Source organism: Anoplopoma fimbria, chromosome 21, assembly GCF_027596085.1.
Source record: "Anoplopoma fimbria isolate UVic2021 breed Golden Eagle Sablefish chromosome 21, Afim_UVic_2022, whole genome shotgun sequence".
Taxonomy (NCBI): Eukaryota; Metazoa; Chordata; class Actinopteri; order Perciformes; family Anoplopomatidae; genus Anoplopoma; species Anoplopoma fimbria.
In genome coordinates, this window is record NC_072469.1 from 16322013 (window position 1) to 16343002 (window position 20990).

General features: G+C 38.4%; 1 protein-coding gene across 1 annotated transcript in view; it reads right to left on the minus strand.

The window, feature by feature from the left end:
- col11a1a (collagen, type XI, alpha 1a) overlaps positions 1–20990 on the minus strand; it is a 77441-nt gene that overhangs the window by 26665 nt on the left and 29786 nt on the right. Inside the window, exons 20-39 of the mRNA XM_054623281.1 lie at positions 20782–20826; positions 20517–20570; positions 20370–20414; positions 19745–19798; positions 18608–18652; positions 18001–18054; positions 16326–16370; positions 16096–16149; positions 15889–15933; positions 14193–14246; positions 13965–14072; positions 13769–13822; positions 12406–12459; positions 11371–11415; positions 11119–11172; positions 10890–10934; positions 7972–8025; positions 7339–7392; positions 2334–2387; positions 1782–1889 (exon numbers count right to left, since the gene is read on the minus strand). Of these exons, the coding sequence (XP_054479256.1) occupies positions 1782–1889; positions 2334–2387; positions 7339–7392; positions 7972–8025; positions 10890–10934; positions 11119–11172; positions 11371–11415; positions 12406–12459; positions 13769–13822; positions 13965–14072; positions 14193–14246; positions 15889–15933; positions 16096–16149; positions 16326–16370; positions 18001–18054; positions 18608–18652; positions 19745–19798; positions 20370–20414; positions 20517–20570; positions 20782–20826 (1125 nt within the window). The remainder of the gene's footprint in view (positions 1–1781; positions 1890–2333; positions 2388–7338; positions 7393–7971; positions 8026–10889; positions 10935–11118; positions 11173–11370; positions 11416–12405; positions 12460–13768; positions 13823–13964; positions 14073–14192; positions 14247–15888; positions 15934–16095; positions 16150–16325; positions 16371–18000; positions 18055–18607; positions 18653–19744; positions 19799–20369; positions 20415–20516; positions 20571–20781; positions 20827–20990) is intronic.

Consider the following 20990-nt stretch of genomic DNA (forward strand, 5'->3'; position numbering starts at 1 on the left):
TAGTGAAACAGGCTGAGAACAAAGAGTCACAGAGTTGGATTATATCACAGTAATTTAGGAGCTTGGAACTTTTATATTTTACATGACTTAAGATGACCTTATTCTTTTATTTAAAATTGAGTTATCCACATAGTGAAGTGTTGAATTGGTGTTGGCGTTGTAGAGAATCGTTTGGAGATGCAAAGCACATGACAGCTACATCTTAGCCATCCTACTTAAAGAATCATCCTCCAACTTTGAGCCCTCTGGTGAAATGTGCACATGCAGGTTTGTAGTAATACGCTACACAGCTTGCAACTGAGCAAGAGAGAGCTCTAGAAAAAGTGAATATAGATTGAAAAGCATACGACAAGCAAAAATATACTAACGGATTTGTACATCCCACCAGGAACAGTGGTATTCTTGGTTTGTAGCTGACATCAATCTTAAAGGCCTGTTTACCCCGATTAGTTTAAAGTGATTTTGTTTTCTGTGGGTTCATGACAGAGTCACCACACAGTCAATAATAGGTCCCAACCAATGCAGTATTGTTTTCCCATAATCAGCAAAAACATGAAACATAAAGATTTGCTAACCCTTACCTAAGACACTGCACTAACCTCATTTACTTCCTGTTTGATTTTGTAAACTGTATCTCTAAGATAAGGACATTTGACATCAGAAAAAGTTTCTTCTGGCTTTGTTTGCTTTTCTTTTGTATTGGCAAGCTGACTTTATCTGCAAACAGGGAGACACGGAAGAGTGGGCTTGAGAGGTATAAGAGGATTTGGGCTCTGCTGCCAAGACCTCTGCAAAGTGTCCCTGGCATAGTGATGCACAGGCCTGAGCAGAGAGGGGAGGAAAATGGGCTTGTGGGCTGCAGAGGGTTTGGAGTTAGCTGACGAACTTGATTAAACTGTCTGCTTGGCAAAGACAGGAATAAAATAAAAAGCAGAAGACATGGATGTGTGAGGGAGGGTTTGGGGGGCAGGTGGTGCTCAGTGGTCCTGGGAGTCAGGGGTTTGGTTTGGAGCAGCCCATACTTCTACAAAATGGCTACTCCCTGCTACTAATGGACACTCAATTGCCGGCCAGGGAGAGCCAGGGAGGGAATGTACCCCCAAATCTCAACTACTGTATCTTCAGCAGTCTCAGAGTCTCATGTAGCACCGATAGTACTGGTGAGACTTTGGTGTTGGCTGGGGTGTGTTTCTGGGGGAATGTATTGCAAACTGCATAAGTTCAATTTGCTGCCAACTTTGAATGTGTTGTATCTCTGTTATGCTGCTCATTCTGTACACATGACATCTATTGCATTCTGTCCATCCTGGGAGAAGGATCCCTCCTCTGTCGTTCTCCCATAGGTTTCTTCCTTTTTTTTCTCCCTGTTAAAGGGGTTTTTTAGGGGAGTTTTTCCTGTGCTGATGTGAGGGAAGGACAGAGGATGCCGCATGTGTACAGATTGTAAAGCCCTCTGAGGCAAATTTGTAATTTGTGATTCTGGGCTAAACAAAATAAACTGAATTGAATTGAATTGAACTTCTAAACTGTTGATCTCTCTATCAACCTCACTGGCTTCCTCACGAATCTAATCTAATCAAATAAAGTCAATCAGGAAATCTGAGCTCACTCTTTTGAACAAATCACTATGTATACATTATCTGTTACCATAAGAGAGAAGGGGAGCAATGGGACCATATCCTGCATTATGATGCTACTGTATACTATATAGGAAAACAGATGAGAAGACTAGTTGTAAGGAGTACTTCTCCCCCCTAAAGTACACTATACTGGACACATACCTTCGCTCCCTCCTTGCCAGCAGCACCTGGAAGACCCTGCTCACCGGGTGGGCCAGGGGGTCCAGGGTGGCCTCTCTCACCAACAGGACCAGTCTCTCCAGTTGGTCCCTACAGTGCATCACACAGTTTGATATTATTTTCAGTTCAACATAGCAATGATACAATATGGAGAATACAGGTATAAAAGGCTTATTTCAATGATAATGTACATCAATACTTTAGACCATTAGTCAGTGGCTGTCCAAAATCCAAATAAAAAGTTTAGTTGCCTAGAGTATTTCTTTTTCTAATAATAATAATTATACTAGTCAGTGAAGAAGGGGATCCACAATACCACTGACACATTGTTTGCTTTAAAAAGCGTTGTTTTGAAAAGATGTTGTTTTTACTAATCAGAAAAATCTGTCAGATAGCTAACTTACTACTGCTGTATTGCCTTTTTCCCAAATGATAAGCTTTTATGGAGGGGTATTACAGTACCCTCCAGATGCCACTTTCAAAAATATATTCTTTAATAATAAATGTATTCTTTTAATAAATAATGTATCTTACCTGTGGGCCAACAACACCTCCTGGGCCTGGTGGACCAGTTTTTCCTTGGAAACCCTGAAGAAAACATTACAAAATGTTTTATATGATAAACTTGGATTAAGGTTTTGGCTTGGTATTACCTTGATGTAGGAAACAGTGAGTTTTCAGGTTATATTCACAATATCAAGGATTGATTCTATTAAATCACAATGCTGGTTAGTTTTTTATATATATATATATATATATATATATATATATATATACATTGTACCTTGATCTCTTCATTGAGAAAATAATAATATTATATGGAAATATTTTGTAGATTTTAGCCCTTACTGACAGTAAAAAGTAGATGAACAGGAAACAGAGAGGGAGATGACATGCAACAAAGGTCTCTGGCTGGAATAGAACCAGGCTATTAGAATGGATCCTGTACCTTACACAGTATTTGGGAAAAAACATTACAATGAACCTTTCACTTTATGTTTCTAATTCTAATGTCGTGCCAGAAATGCTAGACCCATTAATGGTGAATCTATCTCTATGGTCTTTTGCATCACATCACTGCTAGATGAAGTATGACATGACTTCAGAGTTTGGCAGTTGCAATTCAGATTCACTAAGCAGACAGGCAAAAGAAGGACGCAAAGCAGACGAAGGACACATGATACCGTTTACACGTAATTATGAACCCCACTGCTTTTCTTGTCAAGACACACCCTGTTTAGCTGGTTGAGGTTAGAAATTGACCCTGAGTGGGTAGGGTCAGGATAGCCCATTGGTCAGGGAATAGGACCTGAAAACCTCACACGAGCATGGACACCTTGCGTGTCTTGCCAAGAAAAGCAGTGGTATTCATAATAACGCATTGAGGATGATAAGAAGCAGATTACCCTTTAAGTAGTATACCAGGTAGCAGAGTTGCATTGATATTCAGATGCTTACAATGAGTCACTCTTATCAAGAGTTCTTACATGAAGACACAAACAAAGAGTTTGGTTATTTTATCATGGAAGATTTCTATGTTTATGTTTTTGTCCTTGTCACTGGTTGGAGGTGGATCAGTTAGATAGGTGGTATCAGAAATTTATGTCCGTACACCAATCAGAGTCTAACAAAATTTGATTCAAAATGTGTGGACGATTAAGGGGTTGTTTGCTTATAATGCCATGTCACTCAATTAAATCTGATCACACAGTCCCAGAGAAGCCAATAATTATAAGCAAATGTTTTTTGGAGCATTAAACTAACATTCATTAAATTTGTTTGCCTGTTTTATCATGAATATTTAATGTTGATTGACATACTTTAAGATACGGGATCTGAAACCAAGATATCACAGGCTTTGAAGTTTGACTTAAAAAACCTTTATATGAACATTGGTATGTGTTTGATATCAGGTGTTATGTGAATGCCATTCATCCCAACAACTGAGAATTTGTACACAAACTCTACAGTTCTGAGTTTATTTAAGATTTTCTACTTTAAAGGCATTTTTGATGTTCTGGCTTGCAAATAAGAAATGTGATATGGTTCGATTTCAAACAGTTCACATTAAACTGCAAGTATTTGTTTCCATCAAACAAGGTCTTGCAAACAGATTGTACACAACCTGCGCTGCACCATCTGATAAGGAGCCAAAGCAAATAAGTAGCTGGGGCCATATTACACAAACTTGTGTTATGTCTGAAATCCATTCTATCTCAGTTTTGGAAGTCATTTAGCATTTTTTTGTATAACAAAAACATGTTTCCTAACAGCAAGTTAACTAGTCAGTGACAAATGAGAGCAATTAATATTATGGCTTGGCCATCTCGAGTGTCAATTTTTCTTATCTTAAAAACGTAAGTTAAGATAGGAGCAGCAGTTAGGATATTTTTCTGTAATGAGGCCCCTGTTGATAAAGTAGTGTGTCTAACATCAAAAGACCCCTTTTAAGTTTCTATGAGAGTTGATGAGCCAAACCAGAGCTAAAATTCTAGTGCATATTGTGCTTACTTTAGTCTGTAGCAAGACACCTGACCCCAATGGGATGATAAAGTTGCTCTAAGTCTGTGGTGGAATGAACTCCCCACTGACGTCAGGACAGCAGAGTCGCTGCCCATCTTTCGGCGCAGGCTGAAAACTCACCTCTTCAAGAAGTACCCTGAGCCTTCCTCGAGCACTTATTGCATTCGTATTAGTTTGTTGCACTTATTGTACTTCGCTGCACTTATTTCGTATTCGTTTACTGCACTTATCCTATTCGTATTAGTTTGTATTAGTTTGTTGCACTTATTGTTTTCGTAGTAATTTGCCTCTGCACTATACTTTTGCTCTGGTTTATGCTTTAAGATGCTTGTTTAAGAAAGGAGATGCACTTATGGCTTCTGGTGACTAGTAGTTCTCTTGAATACCTATGTTGAATACACTTCCTGTAAGTCGCTTTGGATAAAAGCGTCTGCTAAATGACTGTAATGTAATGTAATGTAATGTCTGCTGAATGTGTAATTAGGTAGCTATCACATTAGCCACAACTTCACAAGCCGATGGCGTTATCATTCCGCCAATGTGTTGTGGAGTTTTCCTGATCCTAAGATGTCAACAATTGCAAGCAGCTTTAAATTTACAAATCTGAGTAAACTATAAAAAAAGAAAAATAACAAGTTGTCCTGATGAAAATATATAAATAAGCAATTGCTTCATTTTGCTGTTCCCTGCACAAAATCCATAGCACTTTGCCATGCATTGTTTGTTGCACAAGTTTACATTCACAGTATGTGGTTGATTTGCAATGCAGCATTCCCTGTGGACATGCTTAAGCAGATTCAAACAGCAGAACAGGACAAGAAAAAAAAAAGTTCAACATCTCAACCATCGACTCCAAAACTGCAGCATAAATCAGATGAATTCTGCCAGGAGAGTAACAATCCAATCTGCATTTGATTGAGTCTTCTTCCAAGTACTCTATATCCCCAAATATGAACCTCTTGTGATGCATGGAGGCCAGCTATTAAATGAGTTAATACAGCAGGATGAAGATAAAGAATGTCTGATATCTTTAACATACATTTCATAATAGAAACATTTATGCCATCTATGTGTGAGTTGCTAAATGCTTCCCAGACATATAAACATGTAATGTTTGAAGAGAGAATGTCATGAATGAAACAGTAAGACTCTAATAGTGCCAGGGAGTGATTAGCATAAAGCAAATGTATCAAACTCCGAGGGCAGAGTGTCGGGTGCCCACTGACTTTTCCACTTTGACTTTGAATTTTTCATTGATTTCCATTTGATCTTTGAATCCCTCAGTCATCAAACTCCAAACATAACCAATTTTCACCGAGGTATTGCGTTTTCAAATAATTTCAATTGTAACTTATTATCTGACAACCAAACAAAGTTTTTAAATCCAAGATCTTAGAATCCTGGCTGACTTATGACTCCAGGCTTATTGATCACTGTGTTGTGATTTATGGTGATGTTATTCAACGGAAACCCTGCGGCCATGCTGTTACAGCATCAGCCCTGATTCTGAGACACTGATTCAAATCTTTATTTGCACTTCCTCAGATGCAAGTTGTGTTGCTGTGACTGGCTGCCTATAAGCATCTTTATTGCTGTGATCTATTCTCATATTGGATGCTTGTGGAGTATGATCATCAAAACATAAATCTACAGCCATAAACACCTTAATGAAGACTCTATCGGTGTAGCTTGAATAGCAGCAAAGGCAGGGAAGCACTCATGCGTGGTGTATTACATTATCTATAGAAAAGAGGCAGGCGGAAAGGGAAGCTTTAATGATAGTGGCGATGATCTGTCAAGCTTTTAGTGGAATTTATTGGCCTCTGAGCCTCGTCAAACCAAGGTGCACTGATGCATAGCAAGTACGGAGGAATCGAAGTTGAAAGCAGGGATTGATACTAGATCAAGTCAAAGTTTGCTTTGTTTTTGTTTATTGTCAGATAAATCTTATGTCCCATGGGATACGCCATCCACGCATCGATACATCTTCAGTGCAGATTTAGTACAGCCATTTCTCATTAAGCTCATAACTGACTAATTAACTAATCATTCAGTGCTGATGCAACAAATTATATTCTGCTGGTTTTGTATATGTATATTATACCTCAGTTACAGTATTATTGCTCAATTATTTTAGAACAGGCAATGCGACCTAAGGACAGCTTGTTGCAACTGGACAATCTCTGTTCAGCATCCTTCCATTGCATATTTGTAAACTTCAAAAAGTAACAAGATAGGAGCTGCATCAGAGTGGGATGGTTGCCCAGCTCCCTGGTGTCCATTTTTATGAGATAGGAGTCCGAGCCATCTGTATTTACTCAGACAGAATGAAGTGAGCGTGTGTGTGTGTGTGTGTGTGTGTGTGTGTGTGTGTGTGTGTGTGTGTGTGTGTGTGTACATGTGTAAATAGAGACGAGACCAGCAGACAGACTCAGACAATGTTCGCAAGGGCTTTGTTTTTAAAGTTCTGCTTTAAGAGACATGTCTGTGCCTTCAGCATCCCACTGAGATGTTGTTTCACTGATTGTAATCCCCCGCATACAAGGGCAATAGAGATAAGATTTGGAGGAGGAAGAGTAGGGAGATTCAATTGAAGTGCAGCCCACTGATTGGGAGGATCAGATCCGTCCTTCAATCGAAAAGCAATTTGAAGAATGAGAGCTAAAAAGCTCTCGTTGGCAACTTTAACCTTAAAGGCAATGAGTAACTTAGTACCAGCCATTAACACAACAAAAGCAATTTTTGCAGGATTAAAACAATATTAGCCTAAACACTGAGAGGATATTCCTGATTAAACATTTTCTGAGAAACTGAAAAAGCTGTGAAATGTCACACATTGTATTAGCTCTTGCAGTGGAAATATGCCAACTCAGGCCAAGTGTGAGAAATAAGGGTATATAGTGTATCATGGTCGATGTGAGATCTTTAGTTTCTACACTCAGCAGGAAGTTAGAGGCTGATCCTAATACGAGCCACACAGGTGAGTGAATGCTCTAACAGAATCTTTAGGACTCACCGTCTCACCACGCTGACCAGGGTGTCCGGGCAGTCCGTCCTTTCCAGGTGGTCCCTGATAGAAATCAAGAACATACGTCATAATCACATTCACACCTGGAGTGAATAATTGCACTACGACATTGGCCCTATTTTTTTCAAAGCATTGACATGTTAATATTGCAGTATTGTGTAAATTCTTTGTAGGCACAATGTATGATACAAACATATTTTCCAGACAGTAAAGTCATAGTTAGACTAGTACAACATTCATGAAAAAAGAACAGCATCAGTCGCTGAGGGCTAAGAGCCAGCTATGAATCTAAACCCAATCGATAGGTGGAAATTACCACTTGTCTCCTGCCTAGACTGTGGAGTGAGAAAATGGGTTCTGCTTCAGTAACAGTTAGACTAATGATCCCTGCACATAATTAGGGATATTGCTATGTATTGCTGCACCCCTGAACTGTTCAAATTGAATCAATTCTGACTTATAATGTTTGCAAACTAGGCTAATTTGCCACTGAAACAGTATTAAGAGGAGAGTAGACATTGAACATCAGGAGCTAGCAGCAAACCCTACAGCCTTACTGTTGTATTTACACTACATTGAGTTATGAAGTGTGAACAGAGTGCAGGAAGGAGAATTACTTACAGGGGGGCCTTTTGGTCCAGAGAAGCCCACTGGTCCCTGAGGTCCTTGAGGCCCCTGCAGTAGACAAACAAAAAGTCAGATTAATGAGAGATGCACAAAGAATAAAGTCATGAGGTGGCTTACTGCATCATGCAGAAAGAAGAGAACAAGCTGAATAACTGTGAAGGATATAGGCCTGTCAGAAAATATCAGATTTTCACTATCAGTCATGCCAAAATAATTAACAATAACAATTGATCATATTGTCTACAGAAAATGTGCAAATAATAATGCTATCAATTAGATTAATCTCTAACTTTGTTTATTGTGTGATATGTCTCATTTTCGGCGAGAGTCCATATTTTTATGTGTATTATTAACATGATTCATTTTTTTAAATATCACGGTTATCTTTATTTCACACTGGTATATTGCAACACACCTAGAAGGATATCAAGTGGACTATTACATATAACAGTTTCAGAGCAGCTTGAGAAAGCAAATTAAAGCTATTAAGTACAAAAAGTTTTTCTAAAATGATTGCTGTCGAGTGAGTCATTGCTCACCAGGTCATTGTAGTGAGCACACTGAAGTTGCAAAATGCTTCAAAAAGCTGTTTTTCCAACTAGGCTTAATGTTAGATGATATAAAGGAGAATGCCTGGGTGGAATATTTAAAAAGACAGATTCTGTATATAATGTTTGGTAAAATAAGGTCACTTCCTGTGAAATGCCAAACAATGATATTGCAGGGAAAAGCTAAAATAATTTGAAATGGGATGTTTTTAAATGACTGTTTGTTCCCCACTGAAGGCTTTAGCTGGAGACATTAGACAACTTAGAATTAAAACATATTGTGTCCCTTACTGTACAGAGTGAAGTATGTTGATCAGCTAACAAAACACATTTAATTACATATTTTGTTCAATATATGTACTCCTTTCAATTGAAGTGCATATACATATTCATTTGACTGATATATTTAATGACGCAATGATGGTTGAATGGAGCAGAAATACGCAAAAAGTGATACATTTGAAGATGAAGAGAGCAAAGTAGGACCCACATCATCACACAAACAGTGAAAAACTGGAATGTGAGGAAAAGAGGTCAGTGTGCCACTTACACAATGTTAAGGAGATGATCCTATTATAACATTGTGTGCTGAAGTGTGTTAAAGTGAATTATGTTGATGAACTGAAAAACTGGTTTTGGAAAGCTACTTAACGGTACATTGTTGAGGTAGCATGATGTCTTTGGATTCAGGGATATTAAATAATTTACATAAATAGTATCCAGTACAAATTGATTCAATCTTTTGCATTTTTATATGAACATGCCTCAAAGCTGACTTGTTAATTTAAAGTTTATCGTTTAATGATATGCATGCATCACACTAGTTTACTTTACCTCTCTTTTGGGACTGATTAAGAGATTCAATTTCCATAAAAACATGGAGAAGCTGTTAAACAGTGGAGACAGAGTTTATGACATTTTGTGACAGTTTGTCCAGATAGAATTTCACACCTTTGACTCTGTCAGGATCTCACAGCAACCACATTGTATAATACATTTCAAAAGGCAAAGGCGAAAAAATTTAGTAGATTGAATTGATTCTAATCAACCCAAGTACTAACCTACAGCTTCACGGTTGAGAATTAGTCAAACTTGGGGCCTTTATCAAATGATGCTCATGATTCAGACTTCAGTGTGACAATGGAAATATAGAATGTGACTATGTTAGGCAATGATTAAGTAAAGATTCTGAACTTAACTGCTGCCTTTAAACTCCTACATTCTTGTTTTTGCCTTCATCTTGCAGAGATGATCTGTTTTCTGATGAACTTGCCTACATCATGCTTTTTCACAGTTATAAACATCCATTTGTCCCCCTGTAGTGTTAAGAAAATGTCTATGCAAACTGAGCAATTGCTCCAGCTGTCTTTTTTGTTTCATGCCTTCTTTGGACTTCACTAGATTCCAATCAATGTTTCACATTTGCTTTGTTATACACCAAAATGAAATTCCACTAAAACACCACTGGAAATCTAACAAATCTAATGAAAGGTTTTTCATTAGATGCCACTGCTGGAAGTCTTTTATTGTGAAGCAACTGCGGAGATTATTGACTTTGCCACTGAGTTAGAAACCGATACAACTAACTCATTGCTCAATAAGAATTCCGATAAATCATTTGGACTTTTTCTTTCTTCTTCTTTTGGAGCTTCAGTTTGAAATACTGTAAATAAGAAATGCACTGTATTCCACCTCTAAGGAACAATGGCAAAGCAAAGGGATAAAAAAAAATAAAAAATGCTGCTGTCTGTTGAATGAAGGTAGGAACAGGAACGTGGCATTAACGCAAAACCCAAATGTCAGCAGCTGTTCTACATAGCAGTGTGTCCGGTGCAAGGCCTAAGCTGCCCTTACCAGTAAACGTACTAATTTGTTTTGGGGCAAGTAAGACTTCATAGAGTAAAGTATTCCTTTATGTTGATTAAATGGAAGACACAAACACACATTAAATGAAAGTTAATTAAACCAAAGAGTCATTGATTTTGAATGACTCTGAATATATCACTTCTTAATTATTTTCACTTAACCCTAATTGATCTTCTTTCCTTTCTACGAAAACTGTTCCAGTAAGTAAAACACTGTCTTCTGCTTTAGTGACCTTTCAGAACTACTTGTGGGAACAAAAAAAGTAGACAAAGTATGCCCTACTATATATTATTTGATGCAAATCTGTATTTAATCATTGTGCTTAGAACTCTGGAGGGTTTGACCAGCGTGACAAGATTTAATGGTCAATACTGACTAACTCTTACATAAAAAAAAATAACATTAAGGATTTAAGTTTACAGAAATACGTCTAAGTCTTATATCATCATATTGCAGGTGGATGACACTGAATGGCCTGAGACAATATAATAGACTTACTCTCTCACCAGGACCACCTGGAGGGCCGTCGTTGCCTGCTGTGCCCTGCAACACACAATCACAAATCATCAGTTGTAGTTAGGTAAGTTTTAAACTATTTATATTTGGCACGGGGCTTGATTGGAGCAGTAGAAGGCAGAATTGTTCAGAAATCTATCATGTTTTAATTGGTCAAGTGAGTAAAAAGCCCAGTAAAAAGCTGTAAATCAGTTTAGGGTAGCTGGTGTACCTTGGCACCGGGTTTTCCTGTTGGACCTCTGGCTCCTCGACCTCCCCGAGGACCCTACAGAGAGAGAAAAAACTCAAGAGTCAAACAGAAAGCCTGGTAATACTATGGACAAGTTACAACAGTCTGATGTGTTTATGTCAAATCCTAAAACTGTTAGAATGCTTATAATTCAGTTGTATACAAGATAATTTGATGCTATTTAATTACAGTTATTTCATTAAACATGGAAATCATGGAGTTATATATACGTACCGTTGGACCTCTTTGTCCTCTTGGACCAGATTTGCCTGCAATGCCCTGTTTGATAACAAAGGCAAAACATTTTAGGCATCCACACATACCTCATGTTTGTCATTATTCAACATGAATCCAGTGTAACAGTACTCTAACATCTGTCCTACAGAAAAGGGCTAAATTTAGTTAATTATTGCCAAACAGCCACAGAACTATTTGTTTTTCTGTTCTACATTTGTAGCCTCAGACTCCTTCATTTTAAGAGATTAACTATATTAGTTTAAATGAATATAATTTTCCTGATTTTCCAGTGCATTGATGAACATCTTAACTGAGTCTAGCAAAAAAAGATAGAAAAAAGATTTCATTTAAATGAAAACATTGACAAAAAGTAGAGGAGCAACATGCGCTTCTAAAATAACAACAAAGAATTGACTAAGTAATATTATTTTGGTTGGCTGACTAAAGCAGCAGAAACAGCCTGGCAACAAATGCAGCAATATTTCGACAATAGCATAAAAAGTTTTTGGGGGTTTTAAGACCACACTGGACAACGTTTGACTTTATGGAAAAAGTATTAAGAGTTTAATTTTGGCAGCTAGTTTTGGCATAAGTGAGATAATGTGTCCATTAAATGATTCTGATGTACTCAACATAGCTTATTTCTTACCACCGCCACTATATTTATTTAAAATGGATACATTTTCAAACTTAAACTCTATGAATCATTTTTTTTGTTAAGGTGAATTAAGCCAGGAATATTTTGGCCATCTCATACTTACCTGTTGAAATTTAAACCTGTACCATGAATTCTATCTCAGCCAATCATTTTTTTAGAAATGGGGAGAGGGGCTCAATGAAAGCACGATTGTTTCCACGTCTTTTGTTCTCTCCCCAACATTGATTTTGCTGCTGTTATTTTTTTTGGTGCCAAGTCACCATACAGATGCCTTTATAATAGGAATCAATCTTCTTTTGTTTTTGATGGTGTGGTGATTTTAATACACAAACAGGAAAAGGGTGTATTCTCAGAGAATGTGTGTGTGTTCTTACCCTGGCTCCTTTCTCGCCGTTGGCTCCAGGGAACCCAGGGAAACCACTCGAGCCCTGTCAATAGAGAGAGGGAGATATCATGGAGGGGAAACAAGAGAGATGCTGGATGGGTCAGGGCATGCATGATAATGAGGGCTCATCATTTATCTGCACTACTGTTTGATAAAATCTACAGTTAGACACTGTAGTTTCACACAGTTAACACCTGGCCCTTTTATAAAACTGATCACTTCCATGACCTTAACACTTTGTTCCTTTATGGGTTGTTATTGTTGTTTTTCTAATAAATATTGCGCTATTTCACAAATTCAACACCTCTATTTAATTCAATGAACATTTTTAAACTGTTAAACACATTCTCAATATTCCTGTGAAGTGAAAGTTTTACCTAAAAATAACACAACATGTCCCGCCTTCCCAAGAGAATATATCAAACTCACAAACTCTTCCCACTCTGGTATCTCTACAATGTTTATAACGCTGGCAGAGAAGAGGATGTTTCTCGGGCAAATGCTCTCAACTTAAATGATTATGTGGGGAACACATGCACATACACAAAGAGAGGAAGACTTTAAAACAAAACAAAACGCTTAGCACAAGACCCATGTAAACACAAGACAAGGTGAGGTGATTTTTTTATTTAGTCAAAACTCTGTTATTAGGGGATTAAAAAGCAGCTTACCCATTCTGCACCACCTCACCACACGTTGCATTGGGGACATTCAATAAAAATTGAATCAATGAAAACCATAACATCTTCCCAATGGGAGATTTCTACAAATCACTACTGCTCGGTCATGTTTAATACCTTATTTACTATGAGCTTTTGTAGAACTTTGATACAATCTTAGCATGAACATTTAGTTCATTATGTTTTCAGAATTCTGGAGGATAAACACAAGCTACATTTTTTAGAAAGTGGTACGAACATTTCTGCAGGTACCAAATTTAAAAACGGTGCATGCTTCATTTTCAGAATGGTCACTTCCTAAATGTTGTTTCATCAAAGCAGCGTGTTTAACATGTATTGAACAAATGATCAGCTCTAAAGCCCTCATGCACCCCAGGAATGCAGGTAACACTTATCTCCTCTGACTGTCACGCTCTAATGGTTCTGCACTAAAATGGGTTATCTTCAAAATCGACGTGTTTTCACGATGAACAGTTTCTAATAATTCTATTTATGGTAAACCAATTTCATGCAAAACCATCAGACTTTCCAGTGTAGACGTTTTGGTTTGTTGTGTTATGCCAGTGTGCAGTGATCACTGTGATGTCTTCACAGTTCTGATAACAGGGCATACTGGTGCAGATTCGGTAAATAAAAAACCTGTTTATTGCTGTGAGAGTGGGGCTTAGTTACCTTAGGTCCTTGTCTTCCTGGATAACCTGGCAATCCTGGAACACCCAGTTTACCCTGAGAGACATTAACAGCACAAGACATCAGCCCAGCAACAAAACTATAGCACATAAGAGATTTATTAAAAAACACAACTGAGATGAAAACATATGATTCTTGTAGCGGCTTTTCAACACCCTCGGTCATTGAGCCCTATTACCTTTTCTCCAGCAGGACCAATGGGACCTGAGTCTCCGTTGGGGCCAGATCGGCCTTTGGGACCCTCAGGACCATCCTCTCCACGGGACCCAATCATGCCAAGCTCACCCTACAACCCAAGCACATACAGATACTATCACAATGATGCACAACAATTTCCTCCATGTAAAGACTAAAGATGTGACTGGACATGTAGGAAGTTATTTGTATGATAGATGGTGCTCCTCACCCGGTCTCCTTTGATTCCCATGTCTCCCTTGAAACCTGGGAAACCATCCTCGCCCTAAAAAAAGAGTTAAAAAGACGTTATTGCATTTGCAAGCAATTGTTCCTTTAAATCATTATATTGTTATTTAAGTCATTTGTGTATTTCTGATGAAGAGCCATTAAAATTGACTATTTTCTTCATTTCACTGGGGATAATATAATGTCTGAGATTTTCTGTTAAAAATTCAGCCTGCATACGTTCACTCTGTGGATCACAGGATTGATGCTGCTATCTGCTGGCCAGATAGTGGAACAGCAGAAGCAAGGAACTCTGTTCAGCTGTTGAGCTGTGTTTTGTTTACATATGTTTTATGTTTAGCACCTGCACCAACTGATTTAAGGTATTTGGTGTAATGAATTTAATATGATGGACATTTTAGAACTTTTCAGCAAAACATTGAATGGAGACTTTGTACAATGAAACCATATAGCAATAGTGTAACATTTGTGATTGAACCAAAGTTTCATAAACATAATCAAATGGACACTATTGACTTCAGCAGGACCTCTGTCTCTCTTCTTTGACACTTTCTCTCTCTGGTCTGTTACTTGTCCATGTTTTCAACCCTATCTGATGCATAATGCAGCACTGAGCATGTCTGTTGCCAGCAACACGCATCACAAAGACCACACACACACACACACACACACACACACACACACACACACACACACACACACACACACACACACACACACACACACACACACACACACACACACACACACACACACACACTTGAGGTAAAGAGCATCCTTTATTCATAACAAACCCCTTCTCCTCAAGGTTTGGCTTTGGAATCTCTTGCTACAGTATAAATAATTCAATGGTTCCACGGAAATAAAAACAATGATATGAATACTTTCATTGAGAACAATACCCCTCAGTCAGATTATGGATTTTATACAGCTGAATAACTGTATTGATCTTAAATAAATGTCATGCATATTAAAAGGAAGCTTAGTTTAAATTCTACATGATGACACACACAGCCACACACTTCAAAAGTGCTTGAGATGGATTGCAGTGTTCTTTGAAACCAAAAAGCCTTGAGCATGACAGCTTTTTCCACAACTGATTGCGAGTATCTCCAAGAAAGGCTCTGTCTCCACTGAAGATGGCTATCGACTGACCTGCGTGGTACTTTTAGGCTGCAGCAGCCGTCCACTCCAGCTCAAAAGAGCCAAAACAAAGTTGGAAGGACAGGTAGACAGCAAGTTACAGACAGAATATCTGTGACGCTAATTTATTTACAGGCTGGTCCCAAACTTTATGTAGCTGTCTTCACCTTCATCACAAAGTGAGTGAAGTTTAGACAAACACTCTGACATACGGTATTTTAAAAGCCCCTTTAAACTTTAGCCTGCTGATTCCCCTTGTCAAAGTCATTTTTAAACAGCCCTTCCAACACAAGATAGAGATCTTATGTGGATGGCTATGCTATCGTGGATTGGGAAGAGCAGATTTTAGCACAGCAGTTGAAATAAATAGCTTCCAGTGGCGTCAATACTTTGTTGACAGAAATATTTTTTGACATTTTGTATTTACATTAACATACACCATATGATTCATATCCTGTTTTGGCTGCTCAGTGGATATTATTTGGGAGGTAAATTAAAAATGATGTGAAAACAATTTAGCTTTTAAGAGTTTTTACCTTCTCTCCCTTTCCACCCTTGAGACCACGGACACCATCAGCACCCTGTTGGACAGGAAAAAGAGATCATTAACATTACAATCATAACAGAATGCAATACGATACCATTATGTGCAATATATTAAAAGGGAGGACTTTCTTAGCTGGTGAGGAATAGTAAATACCGCTGATCATGTGGGCATTTGATTGACCAAACTGAATGCGTACCTTGACACCACGAGGGCCGGGATAACCAATAGGACCCTGTGGACCTGAGGGACCCTGGAGAGTAAAATAGTGCATGGTTATGATAGTAACTGCGTTACAGTGTGGAAGGTAGAAGTGTTCACCGATGGGATGTAGCACATTAGCTTATAAATAAATTAAATTATAAATGAAACAAATATGAAAATACATATCTCACCCAAATGACAAAAATCCTTCATAAATACACTTACCAGGGCTCCTTTCTCTCCAGGTGGACCCTCCTTACCAGGATGACCCTGTGAAATGATCAGTCAGCATAAGTGGTTAAAGGTTCTTGTTACAATTCTGCTTTTCAAAGTAAACACTCAACACAGTGAATGGTGTCAACAAATGTTTGCAATTCAGCTAGCTGATGCAACAATTTAAGATGTTGAAGCATCTTTACAAACAAGAAGCGCAGTATGTGTGAATTGTCATTAGCATCATTATCTACATGGGGTCAGGCCTTTGTGTTGTCCTAAATGCTCTAGAAGGCACTGCAAAGCACCAAACAGATATGAGAATTAGAGCAAAGGGATGAACTAACTGCTCAAACGCTCCTGCCAACTTATGAGCATGTCATAAATGAAACTCACGCAGAGTAACCTGTATATGCCTTTTCAATCCAAAGCTGAGCATTGTGGAACCCATATAAATCATTGTCAATAACTTCAGCCTTTTGTCTGATTCACACAAACAACACAGGTTTTTCCCCGTTTCTCTATGTCAAAGACATGTCAGTCTGCATGGTGTTTTTTCTACTGCACAAATTCAGTTCTGTGCCTTAATAGCCCCTTGTGTGGTGGCCAATGGTGGTGTCAGAGTGATGGGGCAGGTAGACATGCCCATGAAAACGGCTCGATACACACCTTTACACACACACATATGGAAACCTTTAGCTGCAAACACCTGGCACTTCCAATTTGAGGTGTGAGGTTGAGGCAGAAGGCTGTAAATCACCAGGCTCTGGGGCCTAAGGGCAACTAAGGGCTGCCTGCTTCTTGAATTTACACACCTCTCCTAGCGAGGGCAGAAAGGGAGGAATGGCATGAGCTACTGCAGGTCTAGAATAACAAAACTCAAAGGCACATTTCTTATATGTCTTTGCCTTGAGAGGTTTCTGAGGCACAGTTCTGCAGTACTTCACAAGAAGGCTCTGTGAGTGTGTGTCATACACCAAAAGGGTAAACCCATCAAAAAAGGGTATCTACTTTTACTGCTGAATAGTAACTTTATTTTTGAAGAAGATACAAATGTTGAAATTTTGAAATGCATTATCATGCAGCTGCTTACATATTTAGATGAAGATTGGTAGTTAGGCCAAGATCTTGACTAAACTAAATAAAAACAAAATTATTATAATCATTATTATTTTTGTTTATAAACATGGCTGTTCCCTTTATAATAGCCATTATTAACATTTTACACAAAGTGTCCAGCAACTAGAATGCTGAGAATGGTTTTAAGATAAAGGACTGGCTGTAGAGTAAACGATGTCAGATACCACCTGACCGGCATCAAATACCCATATTTTTATTTGGGTATTTTATTATTATTCAGTTTTATGAGGATCACAGGTTATCAGCTCTGGTTTAAAAGGGTAATTTACAGGTCAGCTCTGTGTTAAGGCCATTAGGAGTCTCCACCTCCACCACTTTACTAATTCACTCAAAACTGCTTTATATTATGTTGAGTTCTCGGAGTGTCTAGGTGTACTATCAATACTGTACTATCAAATATATCTTTAAGTGCAAACAAAAGAGTTTCCAAAACAATAGTGTTAGCAGTGAGGTTTTGGAGGAGTAAAGTGGCATTCACATTACTGTTTGTGTGTGTGTGTATTACTAATATACTCTATGTACGTATATAGGTGATAAGAGTACGCACAGGAGGCCCATCAGCTCCAGGTAATCCAGGCAACCCCGACCTGCCGTGAGGTCCCTGTATGAAGAAAAAAAAGATCCGAGGTTACAAACAAGAATTATTTTTTACCAAGGCGACAGCGCAGTGTTCATTCAGAACATAAAACATTTTATGACCTTTCATTTGCTAACTGAAGTTGGTATAATAGAGCAGACTGTCCCTGATTAAACATGGCTAATCAAATTAGTTTCACTACACATGTTCAGTTTAGGTTCAAAAGCAGAAAAAAAGACAAAACGACCAGCTCTGTTTGGTAGAATAGATAGGTTACAAATGAGTGATTAGTGATTTTGGACATTATAAATAACATTGACTTGACTTAACTAAAGCTATTACATTTTGTCTTGATACTTAACAAGAAAAGGCTAAAGTTAGCCCAATCTTATAACTACAGTATATAGGATTTTTTTCCATCCCAAACCAAAATGACTGTTTTTAAATGTAGATTATCGATAAACTTTGGCTAATCAAGGATTTCTTGCAATTGACTGATTTAATTTGATGACATTCTTATTGTGCTTAAATTTTACAAGTACGCTTTCCACAAAAACAATACAAAAAGGTTACATACTTTTTCACCAGGTGGTCCAATAGGGCCTTGAGGACCAGGAAGACCCTATGAGACAGAGTCACATATAAATGAGAGTGTGTTGCTGTGGCAATGCTCAAACACACACATACACACATAGACACACACAAGCTGGATCAACTGAAGAGTTTGTTGGAGTTGTAAATAGTTGAGCGAGTGAGGGATTTGTAAAGCTGGTACCTTTGTGTGTGTGTGTGTGTGTGTGTGTGTGTGTGTGTGTGTGTGTGTGTGTGTGTGTGTGTGTGTGTGTGTGTGTGTGTGTGTGTGTGTGTGTGTGTCCTTGTACAGCTGTGTTTGCGAGAACCCATTTGAACTTTAAACCTTGAGAGTGAGGACATTTTTGAAAGTGAAGACATTTCAGATGGTCTTCTCCTTCCAAAGGCCCATTTCAGGGTTCAGACTTGGTTTTAAGGTTTAGGATACAATTTGGTGTGGGTGTAGGTATATGTTAGAGTTAGGGTACTGGTTGGGGTTTGGTACTAACTTGTGTTGTTTAAAGTTAGGGTAAGGGACTAGGGAATTGACATGCATTATGTCAATGAGTGTCCTCACAAATGTAGAAGTTCAGGGTTGTGTGTGTGTAACGAGAGGGGTATGTAGGCATATTAGCTTCTAGCAGGCTTGTGGTACTGCATGCACTAAAATATTTGTGCATGTGTTACTATATGTGCCTTTCAAAGTGTGTATGTGAGGATGTGTGTGTGTGTGTGTGTGTGTGTGTGTGTGTGTGTGAGGGTGTATGTGTATTTGTGTTTCAGGGGTAATTTGAGGCACCGAAGCTTGCTCCAACAAGTGTGGAAGCTTTGCAGGAATTCCACTGACATGAATAAGATGCTTTCAACTGCACCAACCACGAAACATTCACCTTTCCAAGATAAACCTCTGAAAAATATATATGTGAGAAATGTTTGTGAAGTGTGCTCGTGTGAATCTCATTTAAATCAGCTTTTCTCTGTGTGTGGAGTTTGTGGTGGGTGATACAGGCAGCAATAAGGCCTAAAACAAGTGTGTCTGTAGCCACTTCATTGTATGAACACATCATGATGCATGCATCAACACTGCACTCTGTCTTTGCTGCTGTCATCAGGCTGTGTATGGGTGTATGATTGATTTGTTCACCTGTGTTCCAGGGATTCCCTGCTGCCCGGGTGGGCCTGGTTCTCCTTGTGGTCCCTGTAAAACATGGAGGCTGTCAAAACTAAACACTACTCCCTGAAATACGAATACTTGAACTACACAAATGATTGTTATTGTCAAAAATCAGGTGGGTTACAACTATCCTTTTGCCTATCAACAGCATAAACTACTATTGCATGTAAGCATGCTTCATTTTATCAGTGCCAATTGGAATCATAACTTTAATTTGTAGATAAGACAGACTGTTCTGAATGACTAATTATACTAAACATTATACATTAAATTGAAATATATATATCTTTGATATTGGATATATCTTTAAAATGTAAAAGATTGGGAAGTAGCACAGACATGGTAGTGCTGTACCTGCCACAACCACACTTTAAGATAAAATGCATACTCTTACTATATTTAGCATCATCAAGCTGTTTGAGGATCAACTCATTCCACAAGTGATTTGATTAAGTAGTTATAGGTTGATGAAGTGCTTCAGTGCTCCTTCTCCAACTAACCTGCCACATCTACTCATCTCACCTCCTAAAACTCTGCAGCCTTAGGAGCTGAGCAACATTTAATTCAGTTTAGTAGGAGAAAGTTTTGTTCATACCATGTTTCCTTTGGCACCAGGAGGCCCGTCAACCCCAGCAACACCCTGAGAAGGACAAGTCAGAAAAGACCCATGTTACCTTATATCTATTTTTTTCATACAGAAAATAATATCAGAGATAAGTGTAATAGAGGTTATGGTACGTACAGGAGATCCAGGGGGTCCAGGAGAACCACGGGGTCCCAGCAAACCTCTAGGACCCTATGAAGAATGAGAAGCAATGGTTTATATCCTATGCTCAGAACAATGATGTATTATTTTGTATCGTGTCCTCTGGTGGATACTTTTGTCAAAGAAAGATCCGACATCAGACATCACTTGCAAAGCAAGAATTAGGAAGATCTTGTTGCAACATGTTGGAATCCCATATGTTTGGGATATCCTGAAGAAACAAAACCAACAGCAGCCTTACACTCTCGCCAGCTAATCCTCTGGGCCCGATCTCTCCGTCCTCGCCCTAAGGGAAGAGAAAGACATAAGTCAGAGTCTTCACTGGAGAGGTTCACTGTTTCATGCTCTGTAATTTCAACAAATACTATCTGAGGTAAATACCGGCATCTTGTATTGAAAGATTAAATATCTATCACTACCTATAATCTTGAGGCCTCGAAAGCCTGTATT